The sequence below is a fragment of the Leucopleurus acutus genome (genome assembly GCF_964270905.1).
Source record: "Leucopleurus acutus genome assembly, chromosome: 15".
NCBI lineage: Eukaryota > Metazoa > Chordata > Mammalia > Artiodactyla > Delphinidae > Leucopleurus > Leucopleurus acutus.
The window spans coordinates 9,796,833-9,814,997 of record NC_139157.1 but is presented as its reverse complement, the minus strand read 5'-3'; the positions used below and the strand labels follow the sequence as shown (position 1 = coordinate 9,814,997).

The window sequence follows — 18,165 nt, the reverse complement described above, 5'->3', positions numbered from 1 at the left end:
CTATAAGCCAGTCCTTGCATTCAGGGCCCGGCTACTGCCCTCATATTAATGCCACTCAAATTTCAATAAAAGCCCATCAGATTTTCCTGGTGATGATGGTGAAGCACCGCCCTGCCCTCGCATGATTTCTAGTGCCCCGTTTTTACCTTTGTTCTCGTCTCCTTGTCTTACAATGTTGCAAACACTGACAACCCAAATTGATCTCTATCCTTGTACAATACGTAGTAGCTTCTGACACTGCAGGAACTGTGCCCCGTGGAGCAGAAACACACACAAATGCTTCTCGCTCTGGCCTTCAGTAGAAGAATTGATTTTCATTTATGCAGCACAGCAGTTTTGTGTGTGTGTGTTCACAGAACTCGGACCAAATTTGAGGGAAATTAAAACTTTGCAAGGACAAAGCCACCTTTATTTTGTTTATGTTTAAGGACAAGCCTTTGGCATTCATGTGGAAAAAAAACATTGTGGCAAAAAATAAGGTAGTCATTAATTTTCATTTTTCTTTGAGCATGTTTCGGATTAACTCAGTTAAACTAAAAAGGTCATAGCTACTAAGCACTCTCTTTTTCTTCTGTCTTTAATTGCATTAATGAATAATATATATATATATATGCAGATAGATAGATGATAGATAGATAGATAGATAGATAGATAGATAGATTTATTTTGCCCTATAGGATCTGGACAGGCCTCCCAAAAAGAAATTGTGATAATTATCAACATCATAGCATTTGACAGTTCAAGGTGTTTCCATGAACTACAATGCCCTTGAACTACAGGTAAATTATCATAGTTTAAATGTGGAGAAACTGAGGCCTATTTTCTCCACTGGATCAAAAAACCATCACTCTCTTCGTCAGTGCCATTCGATGTTCCCTTTTTCTGGAATGTAGGCTTGCAGAATTATTTTATTTATTTTTGTTTGTTTTGTCTGCACCACATGGCACGTGGGATCTTAATTTCCTGACCAGGGATCAAACCTGTGCCCCCTGCATTGGAAGCATGGAGTCTTAACCACTGGACCACCAGGGAAGTCCCCAGAATTATTTTGAAGAATATTGGATTTATAGTCATGGAATTATTTTTGCAACAGTATGAAGGTTGATGTTTACCACTCCGTAGTCACAGTTAAAATTCATCCTCGTAGCCATCTCCTTAACTGTAGGAGAACACACAAAGGAGGATGAAATCTCCCCTTCAATGAAATTTAATTTAATTGTCCTTTCTTACCTGAACTTGGCTTCCACTCCAGACCATAGCTATTGTCTGTCATGGTATTTTTCTCTCTGTGCCACCTGGAACCACAGCACAAATAGGTTGAGAATCACTGCCCTGGGTGATCTTGATCATCAGCCAAGTTTAAGATCTATTATTAAAAATGATTTGTTTTGGGCTTCCCTGGTGGCGCAGTGGTTGAGAGTCCGCCTGCCGATGCAGGGGACACGGGTTCGTGCCCTGGTCCGGGAAGATCCCACATGCCGCGGAGCGGCTGGGCCCGTGAGCCATGGCCGCTGAGCCTGCGCATCCGGAGCCTGTGCTCCGCAACGGGAGAGGCCACAACAGTGAGAGGCCCGCGTACCGCAAAAAAAAAAAAAAAAAAAAAAAGATCCTTATTTTTAAGGAGCTGGCTCATGCACTGGTGGGGCTGGCAAGTTTGAAATTTGTTGGGTAAGCTGGAAAGTCAGGCAAGAGTTGATGTTGCAGTCTTGAGTCCCAGTTACTCAGGGCAGCAGGCTGGACACCCAGGCGGGGTTTCTTAGATTGCAGTCTGGAGGAGAATTTCTTCTACTTCGGGGAACCTCGGTCTTTGTTTTAAGGCGTGCAACAGATTGGCTGAGGCCCTCCCATGTTAAGGAGGGTCATCTGCTTTACTCAGAGTCTGCTGATTTCAATGCTAATCTCACCTAAACATACCTTCGAAGCGACAGCTAGACTGGTGTTTGACTAACATCTGGGCACAGAGCTTAGCCAAGTTGACATGAAACTAATGATCAAGCTTCCTTTTGCACTTAGACTGACGGCCAACATCCCAAACCTGACTCCAGGGCTCTGAGCGCTCTAGCCCCTGCCCTCCTCCTCCCTGCCTGTCTCCCGTTCACTCTGTATCCTGGTCACACTGGCCTCCCGTCGGTCCTGGATGTGCCAGCTGCCTGCTGTCCCGAGAGCAGTACACAAGTTGCTCCCTCTGCCTGAGATGCCCTGCTTCCCACTCCCGGCGTGCGTGCACACTCACACACACACAAGCAGGAGCTCCCACGCGCGTTGCCTAGGGAAGCCCTACTCAGTCGTCCTTCAGATTCAGAAGAGGCAGCCTCCCCTGCTCTCTGACTCGCAACAACACTGTGCGTCATGATGACGTAGTTGTGCGATCATTTCACTCGTGTCTGTCTCCGCCACTAGACTGTAAATCGTTGAAGGCAGGGGCCAGGTCTCCTCGAAGGTCTGTGTTGCCCACCAGGGTGCCTCCAACTCTCATAGGTGTTGAGAGAGTAAACGAACGATTTGGAATAGTACCTGGGCCTTGAATGTGGTCTGTCGTCCAGTCCTCATAGGACTCGTCCCAGCAACGTACGGCCTGCCCTCGCCTGTGGCTCCCCCCACGTCAGCTTCCCTTGCTGTGGCCTTGCAGATGCTCTCTGCTCCACCTTGGGATGAGCTCCCCTAAGCAGAGGAGACCCCCTCTCTACCCACCTCGTGGCTCAGGCTTGAAACTCTGCCTGCCTGAGCCTCACCTGAGGTGTCAGCTTCAGTCCTTGAAGATAAGCACTGAAGACAAAGTGACTGGGCAAAGCTTTTAACTGGAGGGGACTGTCCCCGCCTCCATGAGCCCTCATCTGCATTTTTGTATGTAAGCATTTGTGGAGGCAAAGCTACTGCCACCCAATATATTCGTGAGAAAATACTCACATTTTTACTGTCTTGAGTGGAAATAACCCGTATCTGTAGACCAGAATTTGCTGTACCTTTTCCTGCAAACACTTAAAATAATAGAAGTTGATTTGTCTGACATTTAGTCATTGTTAATATTTTCCTATAAACTTGGAAGTTTACAAACTGTAAGCTAAGAGATTGTCTTAAATGGCTCTAAAAATAACCATCTTCCTTTGCGATAGATCAACCGTTCCAAGGTTGGGTAGTTTGTGTCCCAGATGCCTCAGAGCATCAATGAAATGAACCTTATGAAAATTTCAGATTCGTTGGATCCAACAGCTGTCCTCCAGCACATGCAATCCATATAGTCATGAAGGCTTGGGTATAAAGCAAATCACACTTTCCCTGTGACTTCCTAATGCAGAGGTGCTTTATCTTCATTCCGGCTAAATGCCTATTAGTAGAGTTTCCTCCCGTTCTGGCAGGTGTGCCGTCAGCTGGTGAATGGTCTGTGAAACACCAGTGCACCAGGGAATGACACTGTTCTGCATCCTTCTGATAAAGGAAAAGAATCTTAATCTACATCTTTTGTAAATTGGGATTTTTTTTTTCCCTTTGCCTTTGAAAAAAGCAGAGTTCCATTACTTTATATGGTGAATTTCAGCAGTTGTTAAAATTCATCAATTTTGTCCCTGAATTTGGGGCAGGATTAAATCAGGGGCGGACAAATGAGTCTCTCAGAATGTTAGCACTCTGTGATTCCTCCCAAGAAAAGGTGACTTGTGTGTTGGAGAGTGGCTCTGAAATGTGCATACATTAACGAACAACTTACCTGAGACTCTGACAAGCCCAGGATTTCTCTTTGAGTGAAAAACTTAGTGAGCGGGCAGTTTTGTGTCCCTGCACTTGCACGGAACAGCTGCCCTTCCCCTCTCCCCAGCTCTCCTAATTCTTTGCCCGTAGGCTGACTGTGAGGTTAATACTAGACGGAGATTCTGTGACTGTTTCTGCCCCTGTGCTAACAACTCCAGCAATTTGGAGGGGGCGAGGTGGAGAGACTTTATGAAGAAGAAGGTCACTTCAACCTTTTAAGTTTTCTTTCAAAACGTTAGTGTATAAAAATGTCCTTGAAAAATACTGACTCATATAAGCTTGCAGAACTGTTAAGAGGTTTTCCTCCCCCAATTCTAGTGTTCTTCATCCATTAGCTATTGCAGACTCTGATTATTCTTTTTCAGCAGCTGTATTTGAAACCACAAAGGGCAGCCCTAAGAAGCAGAGACACCATTGTTGCCAACAACAAAAGCCAAAACCCAAACCACAGAGTAATTGAGGATTAGGATGGGAACACCACCTTCTGGGCCCCGGGACGCAGGCCACGGGCGCTTGTCACCCTCGGGGATGAGAAGCCTTTCACGACCGGCCATTGGTGCCAGTCTGAATGTCGAAGAGGCATTTCTTTTGTCCTCAGGTGTGGGTGTGAAGCCTTGGGTTTCAAGGCTCCATTGTTCCCATCTGCCCTGGATGCGGGCATTCCAGAAAGCCTTTGGTCTGGGGCGACTGTTGAACATATTTTATGAAAGAAACGACAATTTGGGGGTACCTTGAGGTAGGCAGCTACCCATATTGCCTGGCCCTCCCAGGTGGCACTGACTAGCTTTGCGAGATGGGTCTTTGGAGCAGCAAAGGCTGTAAAGAGGACACGTAAAGAGGAGCTTCAGAAGGACCTTGCGAGAGGTGTTCCTGGGGAAGGGCGAGTCACTAGGCTGTGTGACTCTGACCGGTGGGCGTGGAGAAGCAGGGACAGCAGTCCTGTGCTTCCCAGCATCATTCCTCCCTACCTGCTAGAACTGGCCTCCGGTGGGCGTGGAGAAGCAGGGACACACGTCCTGCGCCTCCCAGCATCATTCCTCCCTACCTGCCAGAACTGGCCTCCAGTGGGCGTGGAGGAGCAGGGACACCGGTCCTGCGCTTCCCAGCATCATTCCTCCCTACCTGCCAGAACTGGCCTTCCATTCAGCAAGCAGTTCCTGGGGACCTACTGTGTGTAGGCCCTCTGCAGGACAGGGGAAACATGAAAGCACTAGGGCGTGGTCCCTGCCCTGGCGCTGCGGCGTCTGGGGGAAGACACGGAGATAAATCCTCGCGGGCACCACGCCGGCAGAGGACCCAGGTTGTCCCTCGGGCCTGTGAACCCCACCAGCAGAGGACAAGTCTGTTTAGTTCCTGTTGCATCCCCAGCTGCCAGCACAGGGCTGGCACCGACGAGCCCAGCACAGATCTATTGACTAGATACATGCACGAACTAGGTGCAGCGAGAGCCCAAGAGAGGAAGGAAGTGACACAGCTTTCAAGGCATTTCCACAGGAGAAGCTTGAACCGGACCTTCTAGGTTGAGTATCTGGAGGGCAGGGAGGCGAGCGGAGAAGAGATGCCTGGAAGCGTGAACAGCGATGCCTGCTCCGGGGCTCAAGGAGGCCACTGCCTCGGGCTCAGGCTGGGTAAGATTGCGCGGCCAGGCACACGGACGACCTGGAGCACCTCACCAGAGGCCAGGGTTTCTCCTTCGCCAGACTTGCACTTAGGAAGCAGGCTCTGAAGGCCAGGAGGAGAGCAGACCAGGGGTGTCAGGGGACCCAGGGCTCATCAAACAGCCCGGCAGGACCCCTTGCTGACCGCTCCCCACGTGACATCTCTGTTCATTTCTGGGTCCTCCACCGCCTCCGGTGCAGTATTTTGCATAAAGTAAATAATGCATAAATACCGGTTGATTTTTTTTTTCCCTTAGTTCTGTGGTCCTTCAGTCCCTTCAGGGCCTAGGTGGGCCCTGATTCCAGGTCCTCTGATTCTTCCATTCTTTTACATAAAGAACTCTCCAAATATTTAGTCAAAAAGTTTTTGGTTTGGGTTTAATTCTTAAGCTTCGGGGTACCATGTCTGTTGAATTCCAGCTTCAGCTCAAATTTTTATCAATGATTTCATCTTTCAAAAATGTACTTTGGAACTATAAGATCACTAGAGTTGGTCTTAAGGAGTGCGGGTAAATACTTTTTAAAGTCATCGTTCTCAGAACTAGGCTTTTTTTAGGAGTCGCTTTAGTGGATAAGTTTGTCATTCCTGCTTCTTAAAATATTTTTCTTGACAAGTCATTTTTTAAACTTTTCTGGTTAAAGTAACACAACTATTATTGATTGGGTTATTGTTCTTTCTAAACCTCCATCTGACTTTCTAGTTTTCCTACGCATGTTTTCAAGAGCTAAATAGATGCAGTGGGTGTCGCAGCTGACATAAGGCTAGCGAGGCACCGAGTCATAATTAATTTAGGCCCCGGCGGCATCCAGTTGGCACTGGAAGAGCTGCGACCTTATCTTTGATGTGTTCGAAGCCAGTTATTTTTACCCTGATGCTTCAGGAAGTGCGCAGCCACTCCGTCTCTTTGTTTTCTTCTCACAGAATCAGTTGAGATGCTGCCCTCTTTCCAGTGTATGTGCTTTGGAAGCTGGCCCCTCTCCAGATGCCTGCTGAACTTAGCCCTGTTTAATAGGGCAGCCTTGGGGTGCCAGGCAGGTGGGGGACATGCCAAGAGAGGGTGTCCTGCTTGGCCAGAGTCCTTGGGATGGTGCCACAGCTGTTTAATTACTCAGGTGGAATGACTGTCCTCAGTGGGGATGCAGAGCAGAAGGGCTGCTCGTTACTCGCCGTGTCCCCGCTCCGTACTGCCTTCTCTCCCTCAGGTGTTCCTGAACTCTGACCTCTCCTTCTACAACCTCCTTGTGGAACTTTAATTTTCCATGAAGAGTAAATGGCTTGGAACCACTCAAAATGTTTGCCCTACCAATGGGGTTGGTATCTTCACACATATCAAAGCCTTACGCTAAGGGGCTGTGGGCAGATTTCAGGCCTCAGAGAGCCTCTTAAAGAACATTGGGGGGCTTCCCTGGTGGCGCAGTGGTTGAGAGTCCGCCTGCCGATGCAGGGGACGCGGGTTCGTGCCCCGGTCCGGGAGGATCCCACGTGCCGCGGAGCGGCTGGGCCCGTGAGCCATGGCCGCTGAGCCTGCGCGTCCGGAGCCTGTGCTCCGCAACGGGAGAGGCCATAACAGTGAGAGGCCCGCGTACCGCAAAAAAAAAAAAAAAAAAAGAACATTGGGGTAAAGGGGGCACCTCCTGAAATCATGCCTTGTGAGCTGTGAATTCTGTGAGTGAGAGCAGTCCTGGGGGGACAGAGACTGCAGCTCTGCAGATTCCATCGGCTGTCCCTGATCACCAGGTTCTCCACGTGAAAATGCTTGGGCGGCTGGCTGTGATTTGTGAAGCGGCCCCTTCCTGTGTGCAGAGTTTCTCCAAGTTTCTGGGTTCTCTAAGTTTAGCTCTCTGTCATACCTGTGAGTGTATCTGGGCACACAACAACGAGAACGTGAGAGGAAGAGGTGCGTGTGACGTGTGCATGGGCAGCGCTTACAGGCGTCCGGGAGCAGGGTTCTCAAACCTTAAGGTGCACGACACCCCCTGGAGTGGAGGGGGCTGGTGGTCTCAGTAAATGCAAATTCTGATTCGGGAGCTCTGGGGCGGGACTGAGAGAGAACGTGCTTCTCTGACAAGCTCTCGGGTGCTGCATGGACCACAGTGACAAGGCCCTGATTCCCATACCTGGGGAGCTTTTAAGACCTCTGATGCCGGGCTGCACCCCACCAACGAAATCAGAATATCTGAGAGCAGGACAATAGCATCCGTAGTTTTGAAAGCTCTCCATGTACTTCTCGCCCAGGTTGAGTTCGTGGCTGGGAGGGGGTGGGGAGAGCTGAGTGGAGGATGGAACTCATTCCTGTCACTTTGGAAATTTACCGAAAGTATGTTGCAGCTGTTGCCATCTGACAGTGTATGAATTAAAACGAATTCAATGTTACCAGCGCTGTTTTAAAAGAACACCATGAAGTTTCCCAAGAGTTCCTCCAGCCGCCAGGCTCTGCTGCACCTGTGTTTATCAGCCGCAGAGTCCCAGCTGAAGCCCTCACAGATATTCTTGCTGTTCCCCATTTACCCGTGGCCTTCTGTTCCTGTGGCGCAGCTTGTGACCTCAATTCTTTGTGGCTGTGAGGGGTCTAGATGAGAAGAAAATGTTTTATCTTCCTGTAGAGCAGGGGTCCTCAACCCTACAGCACATTAGAATCACCCTGGGCGATTCTGATTTATCGGGTCTGGGGCAGGGTCCCTGCACTAGGGGAGTTTGAAAAGCTCCCTGGGTGATTCTAATGTGAACTCAGGGATGAGAGCCAGGTTATAAGATAAAATGAAACTTGAACAAAAAAAAATACATATTTGTATTTTCTTCAACATTTAAAAAAACTGGTTCTAAAAAAGAAAAATGCTGTTTAGACAATAAAATATAGAAATTGTTTTTTTAAATAGACATGGAATGATTTATTTAAATATATATTTAAATCTGTATACCCCACCCCCCAACCCAATATCTGGTATTTTTGAGGAGGCCAAGGTGCAAAGTGGGGAGATTCTTGAGCCGGCGTCGGAGAAGCGAAATGTTCCTGATGTAAATATCACGCACTGTATTAATTAGGACAGCGCTAGCTGCTGTAGGATCCCCGTGCTTGTGTGCACAGTCATTCAGGGGGCCGCAGTGTATGTCTCCAGGGTGGCCTGCGGAAGGGGGGAGACAGTGGGTGGGGTTCAGGGGAGGCTCCCACCGGCTGGGCGGGGCCACGTGTACTTGCACCCCATTGGGCAGAACTCAGTCACGTGGCCACTGCAGCGTGTGTGGAATTGTCAGCGCAGCCCCAAGCCCTCGAGGAGCACGAAGGTTGCGGGACGGCCAGCCTTCGGTGTCCTACCGCATTTGTGTGTCTAGGGGTCAGGTGCCTCCCAGCAAGGCGCTGGCTGTGGGCCCTGCACTTGGAAATGCAGATTCCAGGCCTACTAGGTGCGGGAGCCTGCAGAGCTTAAGTGCTATGTTAAGCCCCTGTGCTCTTGTCTTCTTTTCTCCACAGATATCGCAAACGGCACCAGTTCAGGGGGGTACCGCCCACCTCCCAGAACCAAGGAAGTCATCATCAATGGCCAGACTGTGAAACTTAAATATTGTTTCACCTGCAAGATTTTCCGGCCCCCTCGTGCCTCTCATTGTAGCCTTTGCGATAACTGCGTAGGTGAGTAGAACCAGAAATTGCCTCTGTCCCACCTCTAATGTTTGTGCTAAAATGTCTGTAGCTGATGGAATAGAGATTTCCTGTGCATAGACCTGTGCTAAAGAGAGTCAGCATGTGTGTCTCTTTAATCCTTCAGAACTAAACAGCTCGATAATAGTTAATATTTCAACCGTATTGCCTCCTGCCCCTGATCCCGTTCACCAAGCCTAGCGTTGCCAAATCTTTTTTCTTTTTACATCCTGCAACACCACGAGGACAGCAGAACGTCCTAGGCCTTCTCCTCCCGGGTACACAAGACCAGAGGGGGCGTTCTTTGTGCCCTGGAGCTGCCAGTCGGGAGACACTTGAAATAAAACCATTTCACCCCTAGATCCTCCATTGCCCAAGGAGCTGGCTGCACGCATAGCCAGACTCTCCCAGCTCCTCAGAGGAGCATTGTGCTTGGGTAGCCGGAGGCATCTGAAGCCCAAGGAGAGGAAAAGGGGAGAGGCCGAGAGACTTCTGGGCCTACAGTTAGGACCGTAACAGGCTAGGAAACAGGCAGAGGGAACAGCGTGGAGCACAGAGGGCCTCAAATGTAAGACTTGGCCCTACTGTTAGGCTACCACCACCCCAGCGCAGGATTTTTACAGCTGATGTGGGTGCCAACCCCTTGGAATTACTTGGGCAGCACTTCCTGTCACTTCAGACTGAGCGCTACTACCCACACCCGCAGACCATCTTCCCCCCTGGGATGGCGCTTCTCAGAGATGAGTTTGGCGAGGAGCTGGTGGAAGCCCCAAGTGACAGGAAGGGTGGTGAGAAGTGGACTGAGGCTTTGCCACACGGGGGAAGACCCCCAGTTCTTCAGTCCCGTAGACTGCCTCTAAAAGAAATAACCAGGGATTTTCCTGGGCGAATAGACATGGAAATCCTGTTAACCTCACACCTGAAAGGATAGAACGCCTCAGAACAAACCTTGTTTCCCTTAGTAACACATTATCAATTACCAACCCTTTTCGAGCCTATTAGAATTTGTAGTCTCAATTCTTCTTCAGAAAAAAAAAAAGTTATATAATGTTTCCTGCTGTGCAAAGCCATTTTCCTTTTATTTGTCTGAAATTTACTTTATCCTCACTTTAGTAATCTACAGTTTGGTAGAAAGCCCATGTTTTCCCTCTCAGGCCTTTTTTTTGGTTTTATTCACTTGGAAAAATTACTTTTAGCCTTTGCCTCCATAGCAAAACAGCATGGAATTTTGTTGTCTTTCCCAAGTAGTAAGAACCAGTTGAGAGCCTGGAATCTGGTACCCAGTGGCCTGGGTACGAATACTAGCTTCATGACTTAGACAAGCAACCTCAACTCTCTATGCCTTGGTTTTCTCATCTCTACAATGGTGTCAATAGGAGTGCCTACCTCATGGGATGGTTAACAGAGTAAATGAGTTAACGCATGCAGAGCACTTAGACCGGTGCCTGGCTTTGGGCAAATGCTCTGTGATTGTTAGCTGCTCTTCTGTTATTACTACTGCTCCCTTGACATTTTTGATTAGCTTTCTCTGGCCAATTTCTTGATCTACTGTATCCCTTTACAGGTATGGTGACCAAAACTATACCTGGTCCTCTATGTGAGGACACACACCAGAGTTTCTACAAGGACACATGACAGCCTTTGTGTGATACCCTTCCTGATGACTTCAGCCCCAGTGGCCATCCCATGCCCTTCTAGAGCATCCTTTTAAGCCAGAGCAGCACCGTGGCCTAAATGTCTTCAGGGGAATAATCTGTAGGGATTCAGAGGACCCTTTCTTGGGTTGTAATTTTGATATTATATGATGAAATATTATATGATGGAATATATATATATATATTTCGTTCACATAAAATCTTTTGCATGTCTTCTTCTGGAGGTCTAATGACTTGTTCCAGTTGGCATTTATAGGAAGGGAGTTGTTTCCTACAAACCTGAAGAGTTTACGGGGCATCTCCTTCTCTTTATCATTTATAAAAATGTTTACCCATTACTAGACACCTGACTGTCAGTTGGTCTCAATCTTCTGTCTTCTGTCTCTAGGCTAGATTCCTAATCATGATAAAACATTCCTCTCTATCTCACAGTATTTTAAAATTCTCTTCGGATCATACTGTAAAACACTTTCTGAAAGTTCATCTAATTCCCTCATGTGTCCCCTCCATCACCCATAGGTAAACATAGGTTTACATGTTCCTTAAAGAACCCTGATGAATTAGATGTAAAATTATCTTACCAGAATTATATATGTAGTTAATGGTGTACTTCTCCTATAGTATAGCTGTATAAGATAGTGCCCTTTCTTATAGAAACTGCCAGCTGAGAAGATAAGAGCCATCAGTCTGTAATACCCGGGAGCCCTTCTGATGGGCTCTGAGCAGCCTTTCTGACAAATCCAAGTCACATGCTAACCCAGAGCTCCACAAGCAAGCATGGGGAGATGCAGAACAGCAAAGGGAAAGGAGAGGAAGCGGGCAGGTTGGGGCGGGCTCGGAGGAGGAGACTGGGTGAAGAGCTCATTGACAACAGCTGCCTCCAAGCATCATTTGACGGCCCTAGCGCTGGAGGTTGGCAAACCCTGATCAGGGCCCCACTGTGTGGAGGACAGGTGAGATAAACAGCATACGGTTGATGTAAAATAAAGCTACTCACTGCACTCGGGGAACAATGACACAACGACTCAAACCTACATAGTTTTGGTTTTCCAGTTCATTAGACTACATTTGGGCCTTTGGTGTGACCCATTAACTGACCAACGGATTGGACCTTGTGCATTTGGGGAAAGAGAGTGGAAAGCAAATGTCTCCAACTGAGAAGTATAATTGCAGAGTTCGCCACTATTTTATTTTTAGATAGAAAGCTTTTATTGAAAGAATTCTACTTTTTGCAGCCACGGGAAAAAAAGAATACAGTGATGTGCTGAAAGCCAGGGTCTACACATGTGGCTTCCCTTCCCTTGTAATGAATGGCTTTGGGTTGGTCCTTCCTAGGCACACAATTAAATGTCACTTTGCACTGGGAGCGGGGAGAGGAAAATGCAGCTTCCCAGGCAGTTCAGAAGCATAGTTTTCTTTGTTAAATAAGCTTGAAATGAGAGCAGAATGGTAGGGGCTGTGTAGTTGGAGTTGAGGACTAAGGGAAAAGCTTTCTTGGGGAGCAAACTCTGTTGCTAACATAGAACAGGTTAGCAAAGCCAGGCGGTTGGGACATGGCTATAGGGACAAACAGACCCAGAACTGAATCCTGGTACTGTCCTTGGATAATATTGGGACCTGGGCAGGTTATCTGACCACCCCCACAGGGTTTCCACATCTGTAAAATGGGGTGATCCTAGTACTGCCTCACAGGTTTCTTTTAAGGATGAAGTGGGATAGTGCCCAGCAAGCCCAGACCTGGCGCGCACCGACGGCTCACAGAGGGCTCGCCAGTGATGTTATCGTGCGTAACAGGAGGAGAGCTGCCGAGCTGCTCCCAGGGAACTGCATAGAGCAAACGTCGTCTTCACAGAATGATGGGAGTCCCCTTGTTTTCCTGTAATCTGGGAGGCTTTGGGTGACCTGCAGCTGCAGGAATGAATATATCCTCTCTCTCTCTTTGTCTCTTTGTCTTTTTTTTATCTCTGTTTCTCTCTCATTGTCTCTCTGTGTTGCCATCAAATCGCTTCTGCACATTGAAACAGAGTATTGGGGGTTGTTTGTTCTTCCAGGCAATTTTTTTTTTTTTTTTACATCTTTATTGGAGTATAATTGGTTTACAATGGTGTGTTAGTTTCTGCTTTATAACAAAGTGAATCAGTTATACATATGTTCCCATATCTCTTCCCTCTTGTGTCTCCCTCCCTCCCACCCTCCCTATCCCACCCCTCCAGGCGGTCACAAAGCACCGAGCTGATCTCCCTGTGCTATGCGGCTGCTTCCCACTAGCTATCTGCCTTACGTTTGGTAGTGCATATATGTCCATGCCTCTCTCTCGCTTTGTCACAGCTTACCCTTCCCCCTCCCCATATCCCCAAGTCCATTCTCTAGTAGGTCTGTGTTTCCAGGCAATTTTTGACGTTATAAAATATTTTTACACAACTGACAGCTGGGGCCAAGGAGCCACCTCTGCTCGCTCAGACCCTTATGATCCCTCAGGTCATTAAAGGAAGAGTAACAGAAGGAGCTGGAAAGCAAAACATACCCTTGTGAGGTCTTCTCAGACTCACTAAGTATGTTCCAGCCCCAGCTGAGCCCCTTCCACATCGCCCCAACCAGGGTGGACCCTTTCAGGGAAGTCTGTCCTTTGGGGGGCTCTGGCCCAGTGCCAGACAGCCAGCAGCTTTCCCTGGCATTGGGTATTTTTAACACAACCGAAACCCGTAATAAAATGCGATTTACTTGAAAGTAATTTATGCATGCACGGTGAACTAAACTAAGTTTGCTAAACACTAAAAAGGAGCACTGCGTTTGCAAGCCTGCTCTACGGGAGTCTGTCTGACTTGGACCAGCCCAGAGGCAGCAGCACCTGGGTCCCAGACCTGCTTCCTGGTCCATCTCTGCTTCCACCATGCCATGTCTGGAGGTGCTGTGAGGACAGAGAAGGTGGTGCACGAAGCCCTCGAGCTGTGTCAGCCGCTGCAGAGCTCTCGGCGGCACCAGCCTCCTCCCTCATCGGGGGCGGGGGGGGGGGGGTGGTGCCCTGGCCCCATTTTCACCTGTCCCCTTCTGTCATTTCTGATGTGGATGGCGCAAAGAACCTCCAGACACCCTCTGCAAGGACTCAGTGCCCACTTACTCTTGTTTTTGGGAGAGCTTCACGGTTGTCTTCAAAAGCTCGCTCTCCCTCTCCTGGGCACTGTACTATGCTCTCCCTTCCAGCCCACAGTGTCTCCCCCTCCCCGCCCCCACCCATCCAGCTGCTTCCTCTGAGATATTGGTTTCTGAGCTGAGACTGCAGATGTCTTGTCTGTTGCGTACCCTCTGCTGAGCCCAGTTACTGCTTCACAGTTGTACTCAATATTAAGAGGTCTGAAATATCTGAGATTTAGAATCACAGCTGCCTTCTGGTGTGGGGTAGCACACTGGCATTTCTTTTAAACGATTTGGGTATGGTGAGAAGGGTATTAGTTTTACATAGGGAAGCATATCATTTGAAGGGAATGGAGCAAGCTGGCATTTATAGCCTCCCAGGGACCCCAAAAAATGAGGGATTTACTGTGCCCCTCCTAGTTTCCAGTATCCTTGCTTTTTACTGACATTTAATGAGCACCTATGTATCAGGCACTGTGCTAGCATCTAGATGCACCAAAATAAAATACAGTCCCCAAGAATGATTCTTAAGAACAGACCAAAGAGAATTCAAGGCCAGAAAGCACTGTATTTATCATATTACATGGATCAAAAAAAGAGTAATTTTATGTTAGTAAAGAGTACATTTAAAAATTCAGTCATCAACATATATGCATCAAATAACATTGCATCAAAATGCATAAAGTAAAAATTGTTAGAAAACGCACGGATAATTTGGTATAACATAATGCTAGTGAGAAACGATAATATACCTCTGGTTTTGTTGGCTCAGGTAAACAAAATAAAAGTAAGAAAATAAAAGATAATGAATATATAATTAATAAATATATGCTGAACTTTGTTTCTGCAAAGTATACTTACCTTTTTGAACTGATTGTGGAACACTAGCAAAATTAATCATACTGGCTGCACAGAAATTCCTGACTTCCTAAAAGCAGATATTACACAGACTGTGTCACCTAATGACATAACAATGAAGCTAGAAATCAATCACAAAAATATAAATACACAAACCTAACCAATTATAATGTTTTTTAAGAACCTTTTCATCAACTCTTGGGTGGCAGGGACTTCAAAATTGCACTTGTGGAACAGTTAGAAAATGACAATAAGAACAATGCAAAATAAAACTTCATGCCAGTCAGAATTCTAAATTCTAACCGCACAAAATAGTTAACCTAGGCAGAAAAGGAGTTATCTGGAAAACTATCAGGTAGCTTATAGAAAGGAAGGAGGAGGCTGCAGAACCAGGCTCGGCAGCCTGGAAGAGCCGGGGGAGGCTCCTGCAGTAGGATGTCCCAGGAGGCGCGAGCGCCACAGCAAGATGTTTGTGACACCACCACTGAGTTCTGACTCTGCGGCTGCCATCAGCTTGGAACTGTGACTCTGTCTGCAAGGACCATGGGCTCTGGATTCAGAGATCTGCGGGGTGGGAGCCCCTGGGCCTGTTTCATTTCCACACCCAAGCAGCCAGGGAGACGGGCGGGGGGAGGTAGCTGCCCCACTTGCAGCTTCTGTAACAGGGGTGGAGGGCGGGGCCTACCTCCCACCTATTTTGGGATTCTCCACAAACAGGAAGCTTACTTGGACGATGGATGGCCAATGAAATTAGAAGTTTTCAGAAGTCTAGTACAAAAAACAAAACCGAATTTAGAAGCAACTAGAGGAACAGAGCAGCCATCTCAAGAAGATAGAAAAAAGAAGAGCAAAATAAACTTTAGAAAAACAGGAAGAAAACCATTAGTAACCTAGAAAACAGAAAGATAAATACGACACCAGATCTAATTCTTTGGCAAGTAAGCAACAAAAAGATAAACTTCTGGTGAGACCAAAGGAGAGAAAATAACAAAGTGGAAATAACAGATTCAAGTGAGACATTCTCTCCACAAACTTATGTATAAATTTAATGCAATTTGAGGCAGGAGACAAGATTAAAAATGTACAGTTTGACTACTACCAATACCATTTTGGGAAAATTATTGGACTTTTGGAAACTGTTTACTGTTCATGTGAGGGCTGCCCCTAAGCTTTCCGTGGTGGCGCACAGGCTGGGTTCTTCTGCTCCTGAGGGCTTCCAGCCCCTTTGTGTTAATCTTTGCTTTAGTTTTTTTCTTAGTGTCTGGAGTTTTATCCTTTTTGGTTTAAGCAACAGGTCCTGTAACTAAAAAATATATCAAACAACCTAATTAATGCTTTTGGATTCAAGACATTGATCATGTTTCCACCCTCGCCATTCACTGACCTCTCTGGAGAGTTTCTGTTTGCCTTAGACCAGCAGTAATTGTGTCTCCACCTCCGACTTGAAATGAATAAATACAGACGTGGGATCTTTTAGCTGAAAACAAACTGGGAGGTTTTTCTTTCCACAGATAATCTATTGTAGTGCACCAAGGGTTTAATGAAACTTGCAAAATGACAGATAACTTCAAGGCATATTACTGTCATTGTCATGTAACTCACACTGTGCAAGATTGTGGAGAGAGCCGGAATTCATTTCACGTCTGTGCGGAAGACTGTTCATAAAAGGTTTTATTCATTGATATGAAGAAACTCAGAGCCAAATGTAGCAGCCTCTAAACAATGTAAAGACTTTGGGGCGTGTATTTTTGGCACTAACTTATTCCCGGTTTTCTTATAAGCAACTCAAGTCCTTTTCAGAAAGTGATGGGAGTTTTAATTAAGTCTCTCGATATCAATGATTCGTTGTTATTAGCTCAAGTGACAGATGGCAGAATTCCAAGTAACCTTCCTGACTCATTTGACCATAAAATGTCATTCTTTCCTGGAAGACTTTCATCTTCTCTTAATTCAAATTGAAACCTTTCCTGGTTGTCAGTACGTTCTTTTTTCTGTCTCTTCCTACCAGTTCACATTTCCTGGATTTCACTATTGGTTCCCATCTCCTGGGAGCCAATAGTTCTTCTGTTGGTTCTTCTGTAACCTCTTGGCCATCCCCCAGCTCTTCTCTTGGCCTCCCTCATCCTCCATGGATTCTTCATGCTGTAGCTGGAGACACCCTTTTGTTTCAGCCAGATAAGCTGGTCCCTTCTCTTTCTCAACATGTCCTCCCCACAATTTGAGCCCCTGTGTTCTGCCACCAAGAGTTTCTTCCAAAAAAATTAAAATCAAGAAAGTCTAGAGGTGCTTTTGAGGCAATAACCAAAATAAAATAAAATTCTACAAAGTCTCTCAACTTTCAGAAGAATTTCCTTCATAACATGTTTGTCATAGGTGTAAGTACATGTAAGTAGATGTAAATTCCTCAAGATGGAGTACCCAGGCCTGGGAGTCTGCATTGTAGCAAAGTAAAAGGAGGTGGGGGTCATGCATGGTCAAGGTGGAGAGCCATGGGAACAGACTTTCTGTGACCCTCTCCGGGATCCATCACTGAGGTCAGGCCATCTGGGGGTGTTGGGGATTGCTCATCTCTCGTGGAGAGCAGCGGCCAGCAGTGAGGCCTCCTGTGGGAGGTGGCCACTTGCAGAAGAGCACTACTATGGTGATTTGCACCCTTAAAAAATTAGTATTAGTAAAATAGCTACCATCTTTGGAGCCTGTTAGAAGCCATGCATTGCAAGTATCATTCTACAAATGGAAGTTCATCAGTATTAGTACTTCTTCTGTAACTCACCTTAGGGCCATAGTCCCTCTGGGTGTCTGAGGTGGACATTGACATGGCCTGACAACACGGGTGAAGTCCACCAAGCTGAGTGGCTGGGCCAGGGCCCAGCGGGGGGTGTTGAGAGTCAAGAGGAGGACTCAGGCCATATCTGTAGAAAGCTCTGTAAAGCAGGCGTTCACCACTCATCCAAAAGTATTTCTTCATTGGCTGGTATATGCAAGTAGAATGCAAAGAAGTGTTAAGATGGCCTTCCTGCCTTTGACAAGTTTTCTGCCGACTCATGAAAAGTGAACTAACATCATAAAGAAATATTTTAGGGAGTTCCCTGGTGGCCTAGTGGTTAGGATTCCAGGCTTTCACTGCCGTGGCCCAGTTTCAATCCCTGGTCGGGGAACTGAGCTCCCACAAGCCACACGGCACAGCCAAAAAAAGAAAAAAAAAAAACCTGTTTGACCAGGTTGTAGCATCAGGATATCTAGTCTGATCTTAGGAGGGTCATCTTAGACCAACTCCCACGAAGAGGAGAAATGGGAGGAAAGGCTGGAAAAATTCAATAGCAGTCACGCTGAAGCCCTCGGGTGCCTGTCGAGAAAGAGGAGCTAGACTCAGCCACTAGTGCATCATGCTCGAGCAGGAACCTGAGGTGGTCTGATCTCACACATCAGTGTAAAGTGAATTGGTGAGATGTCTTAGTTAGCTCTTGGCCAGTGATGCAG

General features: G+C 47.0%; 1 protein-coding gene across 2 annotated transcripts in view; it reads left to right on the top strand.

Annotated features, from left to right (window-relative positions):
- Positions 1–18,165, top strand: part of ZDHHC14 (zDHHC palmitoyltransferase 14) — a 276,048-nt gene that overhangs the window by 197,613 nt on the left and 60,270 nt on the right. For both annotated transcript variants that reach the window (XM_082855817.1, XM_082855816.1), the window contains exon 3: positions 8,873–9,031. In XM_082855817.1, coding sequence (XP_082711943.1) covers positions 8,873–9,031 — 159 coding nt within the window. The remainder of the gene's footprint in view (positions 1–8,872; positions 9,032–18,165) is intronic.